At 58.1% G+C, this 21,049-nt stretch overlaps 2 protein-coding genes across 9 annotated transcripts in view; one reads left to right on the top strand and one right to left on the bottom strand.

The window, feature by feature from the left end:
- Positions 1-7,339, bottom strand: part of MAFK (MAF bZIP transcription factor K) — a 14,357-nt gene extending 7,018 nt beyond the window's left edge. The window contains exon 1 of one of the 4 annotated variants that reach the window (XM_048320399.1): positions 7,232-7,339. The gene's annotated coding sequence lies outside the window, so the exon portion shown is untranslated. Of the gene's footprint in view, positions 1-110; positions 254-1,218; positions 1,369-3,322; positions 3,694-7,231 lie in introns of those variants that run through there. The other 3 variants (XM_048320397.1, XM_048320398.1, XM_048320396.1) reach the window with 3 other exon arrangements.
- LOC125334027 (lysosomal alpha-glucosidase-like) lies at positions 5,468-21,049 on the top strand. Of its 5 annotated transcripts, XM_048320389.1 has the most exons (20): positions 10,525-10,562; positions 11,693-12,224; positions 12,431-12,576; positions 13,500-13,665; positions 14,169-14,265; positions 15,290-15,409; positions 15,671-15,789; positions 15,859-15,990; positions 16,761-16,871; positions 17,679-17,792; positions 17,946-18,030; positions 18,365-18,482; positions 18,833-18,966; positions 19,063-19,214; positions 19,341-19,489; positions 19,579-19,720; positions 19,906-20,004; positions 20,116-20,280; positions 20,361-20,507; positions 20,715-21,049. In XM_048320389.1, the coding sequence occupies exons 1-20, from the start codon at positions 10,540-10,542 to the stop codon at positions 20,775-20,777; spliced, it is 2,814 nt and encodes a 937-aa protein (XP_048176346.1). In that variant the 5' UTR covers positions 10,525-10,539; the 3' UTR covers positions 20,778-21,049. The 5 variants fall into 5 exon arrangements, with proteins under 5 accessions (XP_048176344.1, XP_048176345.1, XP_048176343.1 ...); XM_048320387.1 differs by lacking the exon at positions 10,525-10,562 and adding an exon at positions 5,468-5,589 and having other exon boundaries at positions 19,906-20,280; XM_048320388.1 differs by lacking the exon at positions 10,525-10,562 and adding an exon at positions 9,877-10,056 and having other exon boundaries at positions 19,906-20,280.

The raw sequence follows: 21,049 nt of genomic DNA, 5'->3' as shown, positions 1-21,049 counted from the left end.
AGAGACTACACCCCTCTGACCAGCGCCTTGCAGAAAATCCACCTGCCTGCACCTCCACCCAACCCCTTCACCCCATGGTGACGGCAGCACGGCGGCCCGATGGTACCTACCCCGGGAGAGGCACCGGCAGCCGTGCCACCATCACAGCCTCTGCTACGGCTCCCCAGCGGGGAGGGGGTGAGGCACCGGTGCCCCCGATGCAGGGCAGCTTCGAGGGCTGCACACCCGCGGCACCGCAGAGCGCTGCCTGTCTGGCGGGAGTCCTCTCTCTCCCCCCACCTTCTCCAGCCCAGCCCAAACCCTCCCCATTTCCACGTCTGCATCGTGTCACACATCCTAATCATTCATGAAAAATCCAGCCAAAGCATCCCAAGCATGATTCCCTTCTGATAGTTGCCATGGTGACCTTGGGAAAGTAGCCAACCCGGAGACAGTCACCATGGAAACAGAGAAGCCCAAAAGCAATAATGACTTCAGGTCATGTCTGTGCAAAGACATCACGAGGTCGTCGGAGAGTAAACAAACTCATTCATATCTGCAAACAGGGGTGGCGGGATTTGGGGGGGTGCAAAGGTGGGGCGTGGGGACCAGGGGGAGCCGGGTAGGTGAAGGTGCTGGCTCAGCCCGTGCTGCTGTCACTTGAATTTTATCAGTCAAGACACCTCATCAGCGCACGACTTACGTAAAAATCAAGATGAAGAGCAGGAGAGGAAAAAAATAATCCTGTAATTGCAGAGCTGCAAGATACTATCCTAGATATTAGGGAGTGTATTTAGGCGCCTCCTCTATTTTTAAGCCCGAGACAGCACAGCTCTCCATGTCTGGAGGAGGGACAAGGACAGCCGCACAGCACACAAGCCAAGATGCTCCGTGATGAATGGACCACTTACAGCAACTGGTGTGCGCTGCATTTTCTAGGGCATCACCGAGTCCTTCCCTGCTCTCCTCCAGCACTGAGCCCCACCCCGGGCACACCTCCAGCCACAGCCCCTGTCTCGACAGGACAGCAGGAATGGGCAGGGCACAGGGCAGCGGGGGGGCAAGTCCCAGCCCCCCGCAGCTGCCTCCGACAGACAGACGGGGATGTGCCCAACCTCTGTCTGCCTGCTCTTCAGGGCAGCATCTCCTGCGAGCACAGGCACCTCTTCAGACCCCAGCACTGCCCTTTCACCGTCCATCGCTTCCCCTCCGCACCAGGCATTTGCTGCCCACCCCTACCTCCCGGCCGGAGGCGCAGACGTAGGCACTGGCAGCTGGGAGGAAGGAAAAAGCTCCTTGTCTTGGCCAACCGGTCTCGGAGTTGAGGAGCGCAGAGGCGCTGCCAGTGCGTAGAGGAAAGGGCCGGCAGCCCCCTCCCTGCAGAGGCGCAGCCGGGCCGCAGGCAGTTGGTGCCATAGTTATGCAGTGAGTCACCAGCTGTTTACAGAGTTTGAGCGCTCACATTCCCACAGCATCAGAAACTCTTCCTTCCCTCGGCGGCATCCCCCCTCCCTCGCCGCCCCCATCCCTACAAGGGAAGGGGCGCGCTGGGCGCGCTGGCCGCTCGCCGCACTGCGAACGCCGGAAAAGGAAAGGCAAAAAGGAGGGGGAGGCCAACGACAGCCCCGTCACACCCACCAACTGCACAAAAAGCCTTTTGATCCTCACCCAGCGCGTCTTCAAAGCGTTTTCTGCGCCAGCCGATGGAAAAACTGAACGCGGCCACTTGGCTGCGCGGAGATGGAAAGAAATGTAAAATATCATGGAAAACAAGAGCCCAGGGGTGAGGTTGCCTCCAGTGGGGGTCAGCGTGAGGGCTCACCTGCCACCCCGAGCAATGCTCCGGCTCTGAGTGATGAAACCCTTCTGGTCACCTGTTGCTCCATGTCACCAAAGCAACAGCTCCTTACCCTGCACATTCCTCAGCGGACAGCACAGGCGCTCGGCACAGCGTCTTCTGCTGCACACCTGTCTCCCCCCCACACACCAACGCACTCTGGATGGGCCAGCATCCCTCCCAGATAGGCTGGGATCCACCCTACTGCACCAGGGGCCATGGGCTGACTGACTGACATGGCCATGGCTGCTGCTGACACAGAGATTAATGAGGAGGTTCAAGGCACCAACAGGAATTGTGATGCCAGACCCTCTTAAAACAAGGATGGGAGACTGTGGGCTGGCCTGACCCGAAGGGCAAGATTTCATAGAGCAAGTAGAAACACTCAAACAGGCTCAAGTCTCACAGTCAGATATGAGTGCCAGGGAGAGTCTTATCTCTGCACTAGGTGAAGGCACAGGTGTGGCCCAGGCTCCACTCGAAACCGATACAACACCACTTGCAATCCTCATCAGCAGTCCTCCAGGGCCTTGGGTGCCATCTCCTCATCTACCAAATCCTTCCCATCAGGACTATTTGAGACTATTCAGCTACCAGCAAGAAGACACTAAAAATCAGCATGGCATCTCCCACAGTTACAAAGCAAAACCCCACAACAGAATCATAAACCACTCTGCAAACAAGCCATACCCAGCAGCGTTCCCTAAACATGCTGCACAGGGGTCTTCTGGGACCCTGCCTGCAATTTGATTATTAGAACCCTTTTAGTCTTTACCCTACTCCTGCCCTTCTTTCCTTAATTGCGTTTGCTGCATCACATCTAAAATTAGGAGCTCAGCTTTTTGGAACGAGGACCGCGTTACATCCCTGCTCTGTAAGCAGTACGACACATTTCGAACGCCACATCAATAAAGCAGCAAGTAGTATTACACCAACTGTGAGGGGAAAAAGCTTTTCCAGAGCAGCTCCACGCTCGTATTTACAGCAAGTGTTTTGACTGTGGGTTACATAAAGAGCCCTTGTAATTCTGCAATAGTTACCCATTGACAGTCTTGCCAACGCCCTCTCCCTCTCTCAGACAGCTCCTATGCCTCATCCCAAAAACCTGGAGGTCTCCAGCTGACATCCTAAGCCTGACAGTCTCAGCTTCGAGCATCTAGAGATCGCAGTTCCTTCACTTTGAAACGGAAAGGCAGCAGAAAGCCTGACTCAGGCAAAGGTCGGACAGAGCTTTCCACACAAGGCTTGCAATTAAGAAAGAAAACATGCCAGAGTGAGATTTCAGACTTTCCATGCTACAGGGCTTTCCAAGCGCGTTACACATTAAGGAATTACTATAAAGTCACTGCCGACACCCGACAACTGCGGATGGACTTGAATTTTAAAAACTCTTTCTACACTGAAAGACAACCCTGGCCAGAACATGAGTGCCTGGCAGACAGCCCTGCTGGTGTTTAGCTTCCATCCTCACACACATACAGCAAACTGAAAACACGCAACCCTCACCTTCCGCTGGGCCAGCGACAACTTCCCGAGGGCAGAAAAACAGCGCAAGGTTCAAGCGGCAACGGGGATCTCTGCCATCACGTCTCAGTTCGGCACCGACAGCTATGCAGGGAATACTCTACTCTCTCCTAAATGCAGCCATTTAATTCCTAGGCAGCTGTTTAAATTTCTCGTTTATCCGCAAGTTATTCCCCGCTCCAGAGCGCTAGCCAAACGAATGTGCCTACCACGGGTAACATCTGAGCTGACAGGTGAAGGCAACTACAGATGCTTAAATCTTTGTCGCCGTGCCTCTGCCGCTCGGAGGCACGACATGGATTTCCAGCACATTGCAGCATGGTAGGCAGAGCACCATCCCTCTCTCCATCATTCAAAAAGCCATTCTCCTGCTCTGACAACCTTCACACATCCTGTAAGGCAGACTGACGCTTGTCACTCATTTGTAATGAGAGCGGGGAGGGACAGGCTGGTGGTGTGAATCAGAGAGTAGAGAAGCATATGCGAGGCAATATATTTGACATGAAGAGAGAGAAGACACAAGGAGGGGGTGAGTCACTGTTTACTGTTCTAGAGGAGCTCCACGCAGCCCTCGCCCAGCTGGCCAGCTTTCCATTTCCCTTATGGATCGGAACCAGCATCCAGCAGCAAAGAGGAGATTCAGGAACCTTCAGAGCACATTTGAGAGCTGCCAGGACACAGCTTTCAGAGGCGCTCTCTGGGGAAGTCTGGACACAGATCAGACAGTCTTCAGTGGTTTGGTAAACAACCTAGTCAGAAGCTGCACAGAGCCTGTGGTTAGGGAGCAGGGATACGGAGTACCAGGCGGGTACGCCTGTGTGACACCTCTGAAACTTCATGGAGGAGGAGGCTGAAGGGGAAAGGTATGCGACAGCCAGCCCTGGTACTGACAAGCTTACAGCACTTTTTCCATCACGTGCTTATAAAACGCGGTGACAGAGATATACTGGAATTACACCTCAGCATCACCAGCCCAGAGATGCATCTTGCCAGCCAGACAAGCTGAGCCATCAAGCAACAAATAACTTGCTCGGACGCACAGCTGGACCCCGGGGCAGAGCTGGGATTAGGATTCCTAACTTTGCTGCTCCTGACCCCAAATGCCAGCCATTAAGTCAGAGATCTTCACTAACTGCTAATAATGGAACATAGCAGCTTCGCTATTTGGCATCCCACAATATTGCAAAGCAGTGGGATCCACTATGCAGCCTGTCCCTCCACTCGGGAGTGCAGTGCCAGGGTAATTGCTCTCATTACTGCCTTCCCCCAGCCCTTGTGCTGATGGTCACAGAGCACTGCATCACTTGTGCTTGCTTCATGCTTGGAAGACTCTCTCCCCAAGTTTGAAGATAGCCTCAAACAATAGCTGAGACAGAAGTGGAAACTGCCTGTTCATCTCTACAGGGTGCTGAGCCTGAAACTTCCTGATAATTGAAAGTGCTAGCACTGCTCAAGTATTTCACAGCTGGATGTTTACAAAAATGATCAGCGAGCAAGCTTATCCCACAAACCCCGACTGCCGCAGGGGCCAGCGCTCCCGGCTGTCCTTTCTTCACTTCCCAAACATCTCACACAGCTAGAGATTTTCAATACCAAGTCCTGCAGCACATTCCATGCCATTAATCATCTTCCAATGTTGATGGAAATCAGAGGGTATCAAGCTGATCTGTATTTTTCCCTTTCAGGAGGCACACAGCAGTACTGAACTCCATGCTGCAACAGATTGCTGAGACGGGCGACGGCGCAGAAATGACATAAAACATGACAAAGCACGCTGTCCTTGACAGGCAAGCAGGGAGGAAAAAAAAAAAAAAAAAAAAGCCAACACATTTCTGCCTCTGGTTCAGAAACAGTTGTTGAAGCAAGGCAAGAACCTGGCGTAATACAACCGGGAACATTTAACAGGGCTCAAAGCCCTGTCAAGCTCAGAGCCTGCAGAAGCGGGCAGGGTGTCCTGACGGCGAGAGCCACCGTGTGCCCAACCTTGCGGCAAGATCCCCGTCGCTGCTCGCTGCCAGCCCCAGGTCCGGCAGCTCGGCCGGGCGGGAGCGGAGTTAACTCCGGGGCCGCGCAGCCCTGCGCGCTGCCATTGGGCAGCCGCGGCGTCCATCAGCCCGAGGAAGTGACTGCACGAGGAAGGCTCGAGGAAGGGCTCTCCGCAGGCAGCACCGCGGACGCACACGGAAGGACAGGGGGGGAAAAAGCGGAGGGACGCACGCTCCTTTCATCAGTGGGAAAAAAATCACCAGGTAAACTCATTCGCTGCTAAAACCCCGACAGCACCCACGGCACGACGCGCCGGGCTGGGGCGTAGGGCTGCGCCCGCCACGGGGCTTACAAAAACTGTAAGTGCAAGAAAAAGGCGTGCAGCTTTTCAGGGAAACACTTTCCTCTCACTGGCTCCCTCCACCTTCCGCAGTCCCAGCTCAGCTTTAGGCACGCTGGCAAAGGAGGGGGCGGCCAGGTGAAAGCGAAAATGGAGGCCTTTCCCTTTTCTGTAACAACTTTGCCCAAAGGGGGCTCGTTCCTAATTTGAGACCTCATGGCCTGCTTTCAGCAGAATCTATAAAATAAATCCTCCACGGAACAACCCACGAGGGAGGGGAGCGGGCTCTCAGCCCGAGGAAGAGGAGGAGGAAGGAAACAGACCCTGACACACTGTGAGAGTTCGGAGATCTCAGTTCCCGTCGCTCGTGGCCTGGATGTTTCCCCACCTCATGCCGCTGCCGTCACGGGAAGCTTGAAGAGGTTCCCCCCACCCACCTCCTCACTTCTGATTAAATCCCCAAACCGTCCCGCGCCCACCAGACAGTCACGCGGCAGTGCCCGCTCCCGGAATGTCACCGTCCCCTTTCCTCCCACCGCCAGTCCCTGGGCGGCCGCGGAGCACCCCGTTTCCAGGGCGGCCCCATGCACACGCATCCCTCCCTCCCCACAGACTCCGGGACCAGCCCGAACGCACCACGCACCGCTCCCTCCTTCGACCCAACCAGCATCTGTGCTCAGCAGAGATAAGCCCCCCACCAGCCGCATCCCTGACCCCGAGCCCATCCGACGGGCAGCAACGCGCCCGCCTGGCGTTTCCCGGTGGCGGCTGCTCCTGCCCGATAACCCTGGGCGGAGAGCGGATCACGAAGCCGCCACCACGCCCGGCCACCGCCGCGGCCACGCTGCCCGGCCCCGGCTGCGCCCCGGCTCCCTCCGTACTACAAAAGCTGCTATTTTTAGTCGGCGGAGCGCGCGGCGTCACAACAGGTTTCCTCACATGTATTTTAAGAGCCATTCAAAGGCAGAGGCAGGCAGCGCGCTCATCCTCGGGGGGAAGAAAAATAACAACAAGAGACAGGGACGCATCGCCCCGGCAAACGCCCAGGGGACCCCCAGCCCCATGTCCTCGACGGCGCGGAGGTGCTGCCAGCCCCGTCCCACGGGGGTTGAGCGGTGCCGGCTCCGCGCTGGTGCGAGGTGACAGGGAAGATGTGATCGCGGGGCCGTCGCGCCCCCACCCCCCGGGGGCTTCGGGGACCGCTCGGCGGGGGCGGGCGGCACTCCCCGAGCCCCCTCCCGCTCCCTCACGGCGGGGCCGCCGCCGCCCGCCCCTCGCCCCCCGCCGGGCCCCACGTGCGCGCCCGGCCCGGCCCGGCCCGGTGCGAGGGGCGGCGGCACCACGTGCCCGGCGCGGTGGTGACTCAGCACTTTTACCTCCGCCGCCCCGCCCGCCCGCGCCCAACCGGACCCGACCGGACCGAGCGGGACCGAGGCCGGACCGGGCCGAGCCGAGCCGCCCCTTCCCCCGCCATCGAGCGGCAACGCGCGGCCACCCCCCCTTCCCGGCTCCGACCCACCCCCCCGCCCCCGCCCCCTCCGCGCCGCGCCCGGGCGGCTCCTCACCTGCGTGCCGTCGGGAGCGCCCCGTGGCGGGGGCGGCAGCGGCGGGGGCGCGGGGGCGGCGGCGGGGGCGCTGCGCGGCTCCCTCCTCCCTCCCTGCCAGCGAGTCCCGCGGACAACAACAAGCGCGGGGCGGCCGCCTCCCCCCCGCCGCGCCGCCGACCAACCAGCGCCCCCGCCGCTTCCGGCATGGCGCGTCACCGCGCGCGTCACCGCCCGGCCCGCCCCGCCCGCCGCGTCACCGCCCGGGACCGCCCGCGCGGTTCATTCATGGGGAAGGGCGCGGGACGGGCGCGGCGCCGCTGCCGGCACGTAGTCGCCCCCCTTCGTCCTCGTCCCCATCCCCTTCCTCATCCCCATCCTTGTTCTCATCCTGATCCTCAAGCCTGTCTTCATCCCCGTCTTTCTCCTCATCCTCACCCTGATCCTCGTGCCTGTTTTATGCCCCTTTCATCCCTATCCTCATCCCCGTCGCCTCTACACCAGTCCCCGTGCCCCCACCCCGCTGCGAGGCTCACCCCTTTCCGACAGCTGCCGCCCACCCGGATCAGCCCCGATGGATGGCCGGGGGTTTTGCACCCTCACACGCGGGTGCGTTTTATAGAATCATAGAATGGTTGGTTAGGGAGGGAACCTTAAAGCTCAACGCGTTTCAACCTCCCTGCCACGGGCAGGGACACCTTCCACTAGACGAGGTTGTTCCAAACCCCATCCAAATTGGCCTTGAACACCTCCAAGGATGTGGCATCCGTAACTTCTCTGGGCAACCCGTGCCAGTGCCTCACCCCCCTCACGGAAAAGAATTTCTTCCTCGCATCTGATCTAAACCTGTTCTCTGTCAGTTTAAAGCCATTAGTCCTTGTCCTGTCACCACATGCCCTGGCCAAAAGTCCAGGCTTTCTTGCAGGCTCCCTTCAGATAGGGAAAGACAGCAGTAAGATCTCCCTGGAGCCCTCTCTGGTCTGGGCTGAGCAATCCCAATTCTCTCCACCTTTCCTCATAGGAGAGGTGCTCCATCCCTCTAATCAACTTTGTGGCCTCCTCTGGACTCACTCCAACAGCTCCATGTCCTTCCTGTGCTGAGGACCCCAGAGCTGGACACAGCACGGCAGATGGGGCCTCATCAGAGCAGAGGGGTAGAATCACTTCCCTTGACCTGCTGGCCACTCTGCTTTTGATGCAGCCCAGGACATATTTGGCTTTCTGGGCTTCAAGAGGCTCATATCCAGCCTCTCATCCACCAGCACCCCCAAGTCCTTGGAAGGGCTGCTCTTGATCTGTTCATCACCCAGTCTGGATTGGTACCAGGGACTAGCTACCCAGACTCAGGTGCAGCACCAGTACCTGGCCTTGTTGCAGGGCAAACAATGGTGGGAAAATGTGTCCTGGGCATCCCAAGACTTTTGAGAGGACTCAGTTGTTCCCTGGGCTCCTTCAGGTGGCCACTGGCCAGCCTTGTCCTCCTCCACCAGCTGTGGACCAGTCTTTGCCCAGCACTGCCTATCCTGGAGCCCCCTGCACACTGAAGCAGGGCCAAATCTTGCCCAGGGCTGGATCTTCAACTCAATCTTTGCGTTTTCCTCATGCACTTGTGTGAGCTGCTAAACACATCACCCTGACCCCAATGGTCCAATTTTGGACCCCAGGATCACCAACAATGTTGATAGTGCATCAAAAAATGTAGTAACACGGGCAGTTGACTAAACCCAACTGCCTTCATCTCAACTGGGCTCCTTTTGATTTCTTTGTGTCCGTAATGATATTAGAAAGTCTGTGTAAGCCCAGTGCAATTTGTGCTTTCTAGCCTTGGAGCCAAATATTGGAGCATCTCTAAGGGCCATAGCTGAGGCTTTGAGTAAGATCCCATCTTTCCCTGCTCCCTTTGAACAACACGAGCTGCAAAACATGGGGAGTCTCATGTCTGGCATAACCCCCTGGATCCGGGCAGCCAGAGCAAGGTTTAGGCAAATGCACCTCCCTGATGTTAAGAAATCCCTGTTTATCATTGGAACTGAGCTAATGAGGTTGGCTAAAGCTCCCAAGTGGTGGCATGAAGCTGCTGCCCAGTGTAGCTGCAACAGCTTTGGCCTTCACCTCTCCCAGATTTGCAGACATTGGTTGAAATCCTGCACTGGGTGCTGGGACACGGTGAGCCAAGGGTTGAAGGACAGATTTCAGCCGTCCTTGTGGTCTCCACTGATACCTCTGAGGTTTGTCTCCAGGTCTCCTTTCCACCCAGGAAGGTTCTGCTGGCTCAGAGAGCTAAGCCAAGCAAGGAGAGGGATGCTGGTTGTGGGAGCCTTTGGGGCCACTGATGTCCCCAACACAGCCACCTGCCCCTGTGCTCTCTCTGAGTGGTGATAACCAAGATGGCCAGAGCCATCCTAAATCATCCAAGGTTTATCCCTGAGACATCAATGAGATGGTGGTCCTCAAGGGCAGGAGGGATGGGCTGGCTGCATCCTGGATGGGGGTTTTGCCCTCTGTGGTGATAGCCCCACACCAGAACTGAGGTATTTCCCCCTATTTTTGCAAGAACATGGGGTCTGAGAGATCACATATGGCAGTAGGGGAGCGGCTGTCTCACCTGGAATTCTGTTTCTGGGTGAATTGCCCTGTTCACAACAGGTTAGTTTTCGTTTTCATTCCCCGGGGGAAGTATCTCTGCTCCAAAGGTCTGTTTTCGTTCACTGCTGAACTTTAGACTACGGTGGCCTTCAACAGTAAACAAGGAGCAACTCTCCAGTCCCTTAAAAAGTGGGAAAGCCTGTGCAGTACACACACTTGTTAAGCAAATCAAGAGGAGTGCATGGGAGACGGGACCTCTGGTGAGAACTTGGATGGATGAAGGGCGGTGTTCTGGGATGTGTGGGTTTTTGTGAGTCTGGCCCACCTGCTGTGTGCTCAAAACACGCCCAGCATCACGATTCCCTGAAACCTGTGCGGGGATAAAGTGCTCTCACCCTACAAGGGGGCACAGAGGCGCTCGTTCCCTGCATTTTAACACCCCGCGTGCATCAGCTGGGGAAAAACCTAAAAAGCCGCTGACCTCCCATGCTCTCCACCCTTGAACAGCACTGAGCGTAGACACAAATACTAAAAACAAAATTGAAAAAGCACACACAACGCGGACGGGCGAGCGGAGGAGGGGATGCGTGTGGGGATGCGCTGCTACTAGAGAGGCGCGGTAGGAGCCGGCCGGGCGGCTCGTCGGGTGTTTACGGCGGAGCTGCAGCGCCGGGAGCGCTGCCCGCCCGCTGCCGCTGCCCGCCCGCTGCCCGCCCGCTGCCCGCCCGCTGCCCGCAGCCACAATGTCAAGAGGAGACACGTGTATGTAAGCGCCGGCACGGCCGGACCGGGGCCCGCAGGCGGGCAGGGGCTGCCGGGGCGCGCCGCCCCCCGTGCCCGCCCGGGTTCGCCCCGGCTGTGTGTCCCCCCCCGCCCCGGCCGGCCCCGAGCCCCCCGTGCGTGTGCCGGTGGCGCGCCCCGGTCCCCGGGGTTCGCGGGGACACGGCGGGTGGGCGCTGCCTCCCCGGAGCCGCCCCGGCGTGGGGAAGCGGCGGGCGGGTTGCATAAGGCGGAGGCGCTGCCGCTCGGGGAGGTTCGCGGCCAGGCCCCGGCGGGTTGAGCCGTCGTGGTGGTCGAGCTGGGGGAGCGCTGCTGGGGGATAAACCTGTTTGTGGGGGATTAGAGCCGTTTTCTGAGTCTTTGCAGGGAGCAGGGTGAGGGGAGGAGGGTCTGAGTGAGAGTGAGGAGACGGAGAGAAGAAAGTTGTGTCGCTTTTTTAAGGTGCTGAGATTGCTCCCTGCAAACTCATCAGGAACATGAGGGTCCTCCTTTGCTTAGAGTCGAGGAGGTGTTTGCTTGAGAGGTTATTAGAATCAGCTTTTATCAGTGGAAAGCAAAGACTAATGGCATATTCCCAGCCATCCCCGGGTCTAAAACCTCTGAGTCAGGGCTTTGGGTGATGATGACAGAGGATGCTCGAAGAGGACGCTCGGAGCAGAAGATGCTCAGAGCAGAGACCGCTCCACACCTTGGAGCCGCAGCTCTCAGCACCCCAGCTCTGTTCCTACAGGCAGAGCAAGCTCGGTTTTGGTTGCACCTTCCCCAGAAACACTGCAGCCCATGGATTCAGACCTGAGAAAAACTCCTTGAGAGGCCTCTCTGCCACCTCCCAAAAGCAGATGGTGCTTTGTTCCCTGGGTCCGGTGGACAGTCGGGTGTCAGCATCTCCCCACACTTAGCAGGGTCAGGACCACCTGACTTTGGCAAAGCCCTCCTTTGCTGAGTTTGCCGGGCGCATCTTGGCCAAAGATGCAGATGTGATGCTGCAGGGTGCTGAGGCAGGCAGGCTCTGCCTGAGCCACAGGCATCAGGAGAGGGGGAAGCTGTCCTTGAGACCTGGGCAAGCTCTCCCCCTCTGTCTCCTTCACACCTGCCACCATCTCCCCTTCCATCCAGCCCCAGGACAATGAAGTCATACCAGAAGCTGACAACAACACAGCCAGCAGCATGCCGGGTAGAAGAGGAAGGGGCTGCCCCGCTGCCCACCGGCCGAGGGAAGCTGGCCCGGTGGTGGGTGGGCAGCGGGCTGCTGGTGGTCGCTGTGCTGCTGAGCACCATCACTGTCTGGGTGCTGCGCCAAGTATCGGGGAGCTGGCTCGGACCCACGCCACCCCCGAAATGTCTCCTGGTTCCTGAGAGCCGTCGCTTTGACTGCTACCCCGAGCGGCAGGTGGTGGTGACCCAGGAGCTCTGTGAAAACCGAGGATGCTGCTTCATCCAGACTCCCCCACCAGCAGAGGGCAAGCGGGGGGTGCCCTGGTGCTTCTATCCCCCTGACTTCCCCAGCTACACCCTGGAGAGCCTCAACCAGACAGCGCTGGGCATGGCGGGGTTGCTGGTGCGAAGGGAGAAGGCCTATTACCCCCGGGACATCGAGAGGCTGAGGCTGGATGTGGAGTTTGAGACAGACACGCGGCTGCACATCAAGGTGAGTTTCCTGCTGGCTGCTCTCAAGAGCCTGTGACTGTGCTCCTGACCCCTGCACCTGTCATCCCATAGGTGACCATCCCTTGCTTGGACCAAGCCTGGAATCCGTTGTGCTTCAGGCATGGCTGTGTGGGGCGAAATGAGCATCTCCAGCCCTTTGCCCTCTTGCTCTGCTGGTCTTTAAAGCACTTTTTCTCCCTTTTGCAGATAACAGATGCAGCCAACCCACGCTATGAGGTTCCCCTCGATGTTCCCTGGGTGATGAAGAGAGCGGAAAACCCCATCTACAGTCTGAACTTCTCCCGGGACCCCTTTGGGGTGCTGCTGCAGCGCAAGGCGACAGGGACAGTGCTGTAAGAACACACCTCCTGCTCACGCTGTGGCAGGTGGGGAGAAGCTTATCCCACCCTAGGCAGGCTCCAGCATGCTTCCCAAAGGTTTTTCATTAGGAAAACCCATGCTGTGAGATCTCCAGCCAATTATTACTCTTTGTCTTGCGTCTTTTGAGCGGTGCTCACATGGGGATGTGGCAGCTATGGCCATGGCAGAGCTGTGTGGGATCAGCACCTCTCCAAAAACTTCCCAGTACGCTGATTCCTCCCCAGGTCCTACAGAAGCCAAACATTGTGTAGGTCCCGGCACATCACTGATAAGTGACCTGGTGGCTCAGGAAAATGGCCAGAGAACAGTTGTGGCTTTCTCCTCTCCCTGCTTTTGGGTTTCCTCAGCTGTCCAAGTTACAGGGACACCCACAGCTCCAGGCTTTATGTGGAAAAGGACTGTGGGTGACTTTGCTGTGCAGCTTCTGTCACCTCCACAGCTTTGCCCACACTAAGTTGGTGGTGAGCACCAACAGCTGGGCAATGTCTGGCCAGTGTGTTTTGGGATCCCATCCTTTCCTCCTCCTTCCCATTTGCTGGTGGCTGTGGTCCATCCTGTACTTGGGAGCTGCTTACCAGTGACAGCAGGCTGAGAAACCCCATGGCCATATCACCTTGGTGGTTAGTAATAACGTGGGTGGAAACTTCTGTGTCAAAGGGAAGGCTGTGCTGTGCTGGGACAGGCTGGGTTGGGCTAAGGCTATGCCTTGTGTCCAGCCAGACCCGACTTTGCTCCTGGACCAAGGTGTTGGGGCTGGATGCAGGGTGGGATGTGCTGCTGGACTGCCCCTTGAGATGCTTTGAGGGCCAAGAGATCAATTATTGATGGATAAATGGATCCTAATGAGTCCCAGAATCCTCTCTTGACTCTCTCTTCCTTGGTGTCACCCTGGCAGGCTCAACACCACCGTGGCCCCCTTGATCTTTGCTGACCAGTTTCTCCAGATATCCACATCACTCCCATCCAAGTTCCTCTATGGGCTGGGGGAGCACCGTGGCAGCTTCCTGCACAGCCTGGACTGGAACACCCTCACACTGTGGGCCCGCGATGTCTCTCCCACGGTACATCTGCCCTCTCCCCGTGGGGATGCAGGGGGTGAGGACAGGGGTGTCACTCTCCTGTGCTTTGGACAAACCCTGGGAAAACACGTCAGGGGAGGGCAGCAGCACTGGGAGAGGCTGGGGATGGTCGAGGCTGAGGGGCAGGTATGTGCCAGGGAAGATTTCAAAGCAATTGCAAAATGCTCTTGGCACTCCAAGGGCACTGGGTGTTTCCGCTCCACCCTACTCCTCGTGCAATGTGTTGTGGTGAGGCAGGAGGTTTCCCCCTCACCCAGCCCAGCTCAGTAGCAACCCCTGAGCTGAAGGAAGAAGCAGCCTCCCATAGCCTTAAGCAGCAGCCCCAAACCTATCCTCATTCCCTGCCTTATGCTCTGGAGGAGTGACAGATGCCTGGTTAGGTGGTGACAGCATATGCAGCTCAGGGTCGTTTATTCACCTTCAGTGACATGGGGCTTTCCTGCTTTGCCCTCTCTGCTGTCTTACCTGGCACCTTCTCCTTGCAGGAATCGTTCAACCTGTACGGCGCTCACCCCTTCTACCTGCTGATGGAGGAGGGTGGAGATGCTCATGGCGTTTTCCTCCTCAACAGCAACGCCATGGGTAGGTGTCTAGGGGACCCCCGGGCCAGCTTGTCTCTGGTGAAGGACCTGGCAGATTGGGACAGATGGGAGCTGCTCGAGTGGCCAGTTTGGGAACTTGGGGTGAGAGGAAGCCATAAAAGGGAAAGATGTGGTTTGATGGCTCCGTTATTGAGCGCAGCCATCTGTTTCCTGGCTACGGCGAGGCTCTTTAGCAACTGCCGAGCAGTTTAACCACACGCCCAGCTGCCGAGTTGCCGTCAGGAAAGCAAGTCCCTTGCATGCAGGTCCATGCCCATTCTCCCTCCACCGAGATGTCCTCGCCCCCAGGCCTGGTGGTGGGGCACGGCTCGGGTGCAGCTGGGGAATGCCGTCTGTCGCCCGCGCTCTTCCCAGCTGTGCTGCGCCAGCTGCGGCCATGGGATCTGCCCGTGTGTGCCAGCTGATAACACAGCAGCTCCTGCGGGCTCCTGCCGTGTTGGGGGAGGCACCAGGACCACCCGTCCCTCCCTGCAGCTGCTGCTTGCAGCCAGCTGGGACGATGCTGCTCACACCGGGGCTCCGGCAGCTCCAGCTGCGCTCGGCTCTGTTGCAGTGATGCTGCTGAGGAGGAGCTCCTGTGAGATGCAGCCACCTGAGCTGAGGTGCAAAAGCTCCTCCATGTGAAAAGCCCTTCCTAGGAAAGGCCTTGCTCCCCCATGCTTGCTTGTACGAGTAGCTCTAGATTCACTTAGGAGGGGATTTTGGAGGAGGACATGAAGGAAAGCACTGCACTTAAGTGCTTAGTCTTCGTCCAGCAGTGGAAGCTGGCACAGATTTGAGCTTAAAGAGCAGATTTTCAAGATAGCATAAATGAATGATCTCTCTGGGCTGTGATGATTTAAGCTTCCAGACACCCATTTAGCATCTGCTGAGTGCAAGGCAGGGATTTCTCTATTCCCCTGAGCTTTGCCTGTGGTGCTGCCTGGGCCCCATCATGGGGGCTGAGGTCTGGGGGTTGCTCCCCAGTTGTCACTAGCTTTTTCTCTTCTCCTTCCCACTCAAAGAGGTGGCCCTGCAGCCTGCTCCAGGCCTGACCTGGAGGACCATTGGAGGAGTGCTGGATTTTTACATCTTTCTGGGGCCCGATCCCAACATGGTCATCCAGCAGTACCAGCAGGTGATAGGTGAGTGCCCACACCCCAACACAGCTATCTGTAGGCACCTTCCCCATGCCCACACCCTGTCTCACCCCAGCTTCACCACCATCCCCAACCCTCCCAGCTGGGGAGGGATCAGCAGCCCCCAGCCATCCCATCCCCAGCCCTTCCAGCACACTGTGGTCAGTGATTACCTTTTATCCTCCCTCTCCCCGTACCTTCTAATCCTTTTGAGATGCTGCTGTCATCTTGGGAAACCCCATCCATGCTCCCACTGTCCCCCTGCAGGTTTCCCAGCCATGCCGCCCCTCTGGGCCCTCGGCTTCCACCTCTGCCGCTGGGGCTACGGATCCAGCAATGAGACCTGGCAGACCGTGAGAGCCATGAGGAACTACCAGATCCCCCAGGTAACCCTTCGGGCCTGTGGGGCAGGGGATCCAGTCTCCATCACCCATTCCTGAGTCTCCTTCCCGCAGGATGCGCAGTGGAATGACATCGATTACATGGACGGGTACCGGGACTTCACCTTGGATTCCCAGAAGTTTGCCTCCCTCCCCTCGCTGGTGCAAGACCTCCACAAACATGGGCAGCACTACGTTATGATCTTGGTATTCCCCCTCCTCTCCCACTGTGCTGTCTTTGCTGCAGAGCTGGGATGTGAGACAGGGATGTAAGGGATGCTCATGGTCCCAGCTGGTCATCCCCAGCCCTGGGGATTTTTGCAGAAGGCCAGTTCCCAGTGCTGGTCAGGCAGCTGGAAACTGCCACTGGAAATGCCCCTAGTGCAGGGACCGTGGAAACACGGGCCAGGTTCTTGTGCTGTGCTCCTGCCTTTCTGTGGGTGCAAGGATGACCCTGACCCCTGTGAGAGAAGGAATGGAGGAACTGTGGGTCAGGCAGTTTAACTTGTGGGTGCTCAGCTCAGGTGCCCTCACATCCCCACAAGTGCTGGGATCTTGTGACCAGGCTGTGATGCTCCTTCTTCCCTCTGCAAGAAGTGGGGACACGGGTTCTTGCTGGGGGCAGTGGGGACCAGCAGGTCCTTGCAGGGGAAAGTTGGATTTCCTCCTCATTGAACTCTCTGTGGCAGCCCAAGCCTGTCCATGACCTGACATTTCTTGCATGAGCACAAGATTTCTTGTATTTGTCCCCCCCTCCCCAAAATGCTGTAACAGGTCCTGGGGACTTGCAGAAGTGGCATTTTAGAAAACATGCCTGGAAGTGTTGAAGCAAGTTTCTCTTCCCCTTGGGGGGAAACAGCCGCTGTGTGTGGGCTCTGGCTGACCCTGTCTGGGTTCTCTGTGAATCACACCGGTCTGGCCAGGGTAAGGAGCCACAGCCTGCCTGGGGTGGCACTAACCCTCTGCTCTGTCCCCAGGATCCTGGCATCAGCAGCACCAGCCCTCACGGCTCCTATTGGCCTTTTGATGAAGGCTTGAGACGGGGCTTGTTCCTCAACACCACACAAGGGCAGCCACTCATCGGGCAGGTGAGGAGCTCCAGGGGGAAATCCCAGCCCCGTGGGTTGTGCAGTACCAGGGTTGGGATTTCATCACAATGGAGGGAAAGTCGAATGGCCAAGGGACTTCTCTGGGATAATTGCCAGAGCCTGGCTCAGCCCTTATCCTCATGTGTCACCTCCTGGTGTCTTCACCAGCCCTGGGAGCCAGCCCCTGCTCAGCAGATGAGCCTGTGGAAGTCATATGAGCTTAACGGAGTCAGCAGTGCTGCCTAAGGCTGGTCATCTGATTTCTCTCCCTTCCTGTTTCTGGGGTGAGGGGAGGATGGACGTCTGTGATGGACGACATGCCTCCAGATCTGCTCTGCAGCTGTTCCCTCCCACTTTGACCCCCCTGGCTGTTTCCTCCCACTTGCTGTCCCTCGCCATCTCCAAGGAGGGGTATTTTGATATAGCCTAAAAACATGGGGGAAAATGAATCGGCTAAAATTCCTGGAATGAGGCAAAGCACAGAGAAATCCTTACTTTTCCCTGACGTGTTCTTGGTGAGGTGATATCAGGCCTTGTGCAAGTGGGGGCAGAGCAGCTGCTCCATCAGCTGCCACTGCCCATGGACTGTGGGGGCTCCGCAGCACCTGGTCCTCCTGGTACCATGGAGGTAGGAAGGATGCTGTGTGTGTGTAGCATCCAGGACTCGAAGCATTGGCTGGGTTTCTGTCTCATTGCCTGTTTCACCCCCAGATGAAATCTCTGGCATGCTGTGGTACCCTGTTCCCCATGGCGGCTCCCCACAAATCCCCTGCTTGCTGAACCCGTGCATTTGTGCTGTCCCCACAGGTCTGGCCTGGTTTCACTGCCTTCGCAGACTTTTCCAACCCAGACACACACCAGTGGTGGCTGGAGAACCTGCAGCACTTCTATGCCCACGTGCCCTTTGACGGCCTCTGGATCGTAAGTCCCTCCTTGCCCTTGGGTTGCTCCCTGCCCAGCTCATGCCCAGTGTGTGTCCTGGCAGGACTGTCCCTCAAATACAGCTTTTCCAGGTCTATCCACTAATCCCCAAAACCACACCCTTGAAATTGCTCCACAATTTTCTTTGCTTAGGACATGAATGAGCCATCCAACTTCATGGATGGGTCTGAGGATGGCTGCCCCCCGGGAGACTTCGACAGCCCACCCTACACTCCGGGTAAGGAGGCTGTGCTGGTAGGTACTGTGTGCTTTGAGAGCGCTGCCAACTGAGTGTGGTGGGGAAAACAATTTCTGAGAGACACTGTGTCTCTTTTACACCCTGAATGTCTCCATCCCTACTTGCATGTGCCAGTATCCGTGCTTAAGCCATGCACATTTGTTAGCGCCATGCCAGGGTGCAGGATGGGGCCATCTGCATGAGCTTTCAGCACTGGGTTGGCACTGACAGCTGGTTCCTGTGGGAGGGTTGACCCAGAGCCAGCAAGTCTGGGGAGTCCACGTCCCCTGCATCCCACCACCACTGGGTCCAACTGAGCTCTCCCTCCTGGCAGCCGTGCTGGGCGATTCCCTCTCTGCAAAGACGGTGTGTGCCTCAGCAAAGCAGAAAGCCTCGGTGCACTACAACCTCCACAACCTCTACGGGCTGATGGAAGCCAAAGCCACAGCAAGGTACCTGAGCATCCTGCTTCCTGGCAGCCTGGGGATGGGTTGGGACAAAATCCTTCTCAGAGCTGAGTAGGAAAAAGATGCGGATTTGAGTGCCTGATCTGAAGGGGAGGAGCTCTGGCTGCTCACAGCCTCCAGGATGGGAATAACCCAGGAGAAGAGGGGAGATGACACTGCCCTGGGAGGGATGGGTGGATGCGGCTGGTCCTGGAGCCATGCCTTTCCCATACTGCTCGAGCTGACCCTCCGCCCCTCTGCCAGGGGGGAATTCTTCCTTGATTGCTGTGGGATAAAGCAAACACCTGGCGGGCTGCTCTTACCTTCTGCCCCCAACTCTCCCTGTTGTTTTCCAGCGCTTTAGTCCAGATCCGGGCGAAGCGCCCCTTCGTCATCTCCCGCTCCACCTTCCCCAGCCAGGGCCGGTACTCAGGGCACTGGCTGGGTGACAACCGGAGCCAGTGGAAGGACATGTATTACTCCATTCCAGGTGGGTGGCACAGACCCCCTATCAGCACGCCGAGAGCTTTCTGCTTGTTTGGAGATGTCTCTAAAACTGTGCCCTGCTGACTGTTCCTGCCCTCAGGGCTGCTGAGCTTCAGCCTCTTTGGCATCCCGCTGGTCGGGGCGGACATCTGCGGCTTCTCCGGCAGCACCTCGGAGGAGCTGTGCACCCGCTGGATGCAGCTCGGTGCCTTCTACCCCTTCGCTCGCAACCACAACACCCAGAACGAGAAGGTCCAGGACAGTGTGGCTGGTGGGAGGTGTCCTAGGGGTGGGATGCAGGATATGGGATGTGGAATGGGGGATGCAGGAGGTGGGGTTGGGGGTGGGACAGCTGCTGACTCCCTGCATCTCCCGCAGGCCCAGGACCCAACGGCGTTCAGCCCCGCAGCCAGGACGGCCATGAAGGACGTGCTGCTGACACGCTACTCCCTCCTGCCCTTCCTCTACACCCTTTTCCACCATGCCCACCTGCAAGGGGACACTGTTGCCCGGCCCTTGTTCTTTGAGTAAGACCATCCCCACCGGGAGCTGGGGAGACGTGTGGGCTGAATCACGGAGAAGCGGCCGATCGAGCGGCATCTCCGTCCTGCCACAGGTTCCCTTGGGATGTGGCCACATGGGAGCTGGACAGGCAGTTCCTGTGGGGCCGGAGCCTGCTGGTAACACCGGTGCTGGAGCCTGGGGTGGACTCAGTCACAGGTTATGTCCCCCAAGGCATGTGGTATGACTTCTACACGGTGAGGAGCATCACAGCATTTGGCTGGGGGCCGGGTGATCCCTGCTTGACCCTCTTGGGGCTGTGGGTGGGAGGCCCTGGCTGAGCCCAGCAAGCCCTGATGGAGGAAGGGGCGGGGATGGCTGCTCCGCAGACCCGTGTCTGAGCCCTGGTCCCTCACACCCACGTCTCTCGCCGCCTGCCCAGGGCTCCTCAGTGAACAGCAGTGGGGAGATGTTGAAGATGTCAGCCCCTCTGGAGCACCTCAACCTGCACATCCGGGAAGGTTCCGTCCTGCCCACCCAGGTGAGTGTCACCTCCCTGGGCGCTGTCCACAGCGCATATGTGTCCCCCAGCACCTCAAGTCCTGGACCCCCATGCAAATGGCCCTACAGAATCCATGTCTTTGAACCCCAGAAACCAGGAACCACCACGGAGGTGACCCGAGGGAACCCCCTGCGTCTCATCGTGGCCTTGTCCTCACATGCCACTGCATGGGGGGACCTTTTCTGGGATGATGGCGAGAGCTTGGACACCTTTGAGCAAGGCAACTACTCCTACGTGGTGTTCAATGTCACGCAGGTGGGATTTGGTAGGGAGGGCAGGAGTGGGGGGTCCCGTGGCACCTGATCACCTTGAGCTCATGCTGTCCTTTCCTACAGAACATCTTCACCTCCACCGTCCTCCATGCCAGCACTGAGGCCACCAAGGTCACCATTGGCACACTGAGCATCTTTGGGGTGCAGAAGCCACCCAGCAAGGTCCTCCTGAACGGCCAGGAGAAACCCTTTTCCTACCTGGACAACCAGGTATGGCCCCATTTCAGGGTGCCCTTTCCTGGGTGGGGGTTCCCATCCTGAGGGTCTCCACCCCTCCTCCTCCAGGGTCACAGTGTGGCCAAAGAGGGGGGTGAGGACTCTGTGTGGCTCTCCTGCCATAACAGGGTTTAGGGGAAAGCGTTCTCCAGTTCCCTCCTGCCGAGGCTGTACCCCAGAATGTCTCCTCTCCCCCCACAGGTTCTCACCGTGAGTGACCTTGGCATCAGCCTCAGCCAGGGCTTCTCCCTGCAGTGGCTGTGAGCAGGGGGCCGTAGGGTGACCCCCACCTCACCAGGACCACCCACCCGGGAGATGCTGGCTGCTCCAGCCCCTGAAGCCAGGATGCTGCCATGGAGGGGGCATTGGGGACTGTCACCTGCTGCTGCGTGTCCCCCTCCAGCACAGCTGGGGACAGGGGGTGTGGGATGGGGGCTTGGCTGACGGGTGCCCCGTGCACGGTCCTGGGTGGGTGGTGTGGGTGGAGGTGGGGGTACCTGCGGTCCCTGCTGCAATAAAGGCATGTGGAGAGCTTG

The sequence above is a fragment of the Corvus hawaiiensis genome, chromosome 16 (genome assembly GCF_020740725.1).
Source record: "Corvus hawaiiensis isolate bCorHaw1 chromosome 16, bCorHaw1.pri.cur, whole genome shotgun sequence".
Lineage (NCBI taxonomy): Eukaryota > Metazoa > Chordata > Aves > Passeriformes > Corvidae > Corvus > Corvus hawaiiensis.
The sequence above is the reverse complement of the archived record's forward strand: the minus strand, read 5'-3'. Positions and strand labels throughout refer to the sequence as shown.

What these genes read in the sequence shown, in the direction of transcription:
- LOC125334027 (XM_048320385.1), top strand. Translation starts at nt 10,540, where the DNA reads ATGTCAAGAGGAGACACGTGTAT. An exon ending in AGCACTACGTTATGATCTTG is followed by an intron (nt 15,991 to 16,760) that starts GTATTCCCCCTC and finishes CTCTGTCCCCAG; the next exon opens with GATCCTGGCATCAGCAGCAC. An exon ending in CATGTATTACTCCATTCCAG is followed by an intron (nt 18,967 to 19,062) that starts GTGGGTGGCACA and finishes TCCTGCCCTCAG; the next exon opens with GGCTGCTGAGCTTCAGCCTC.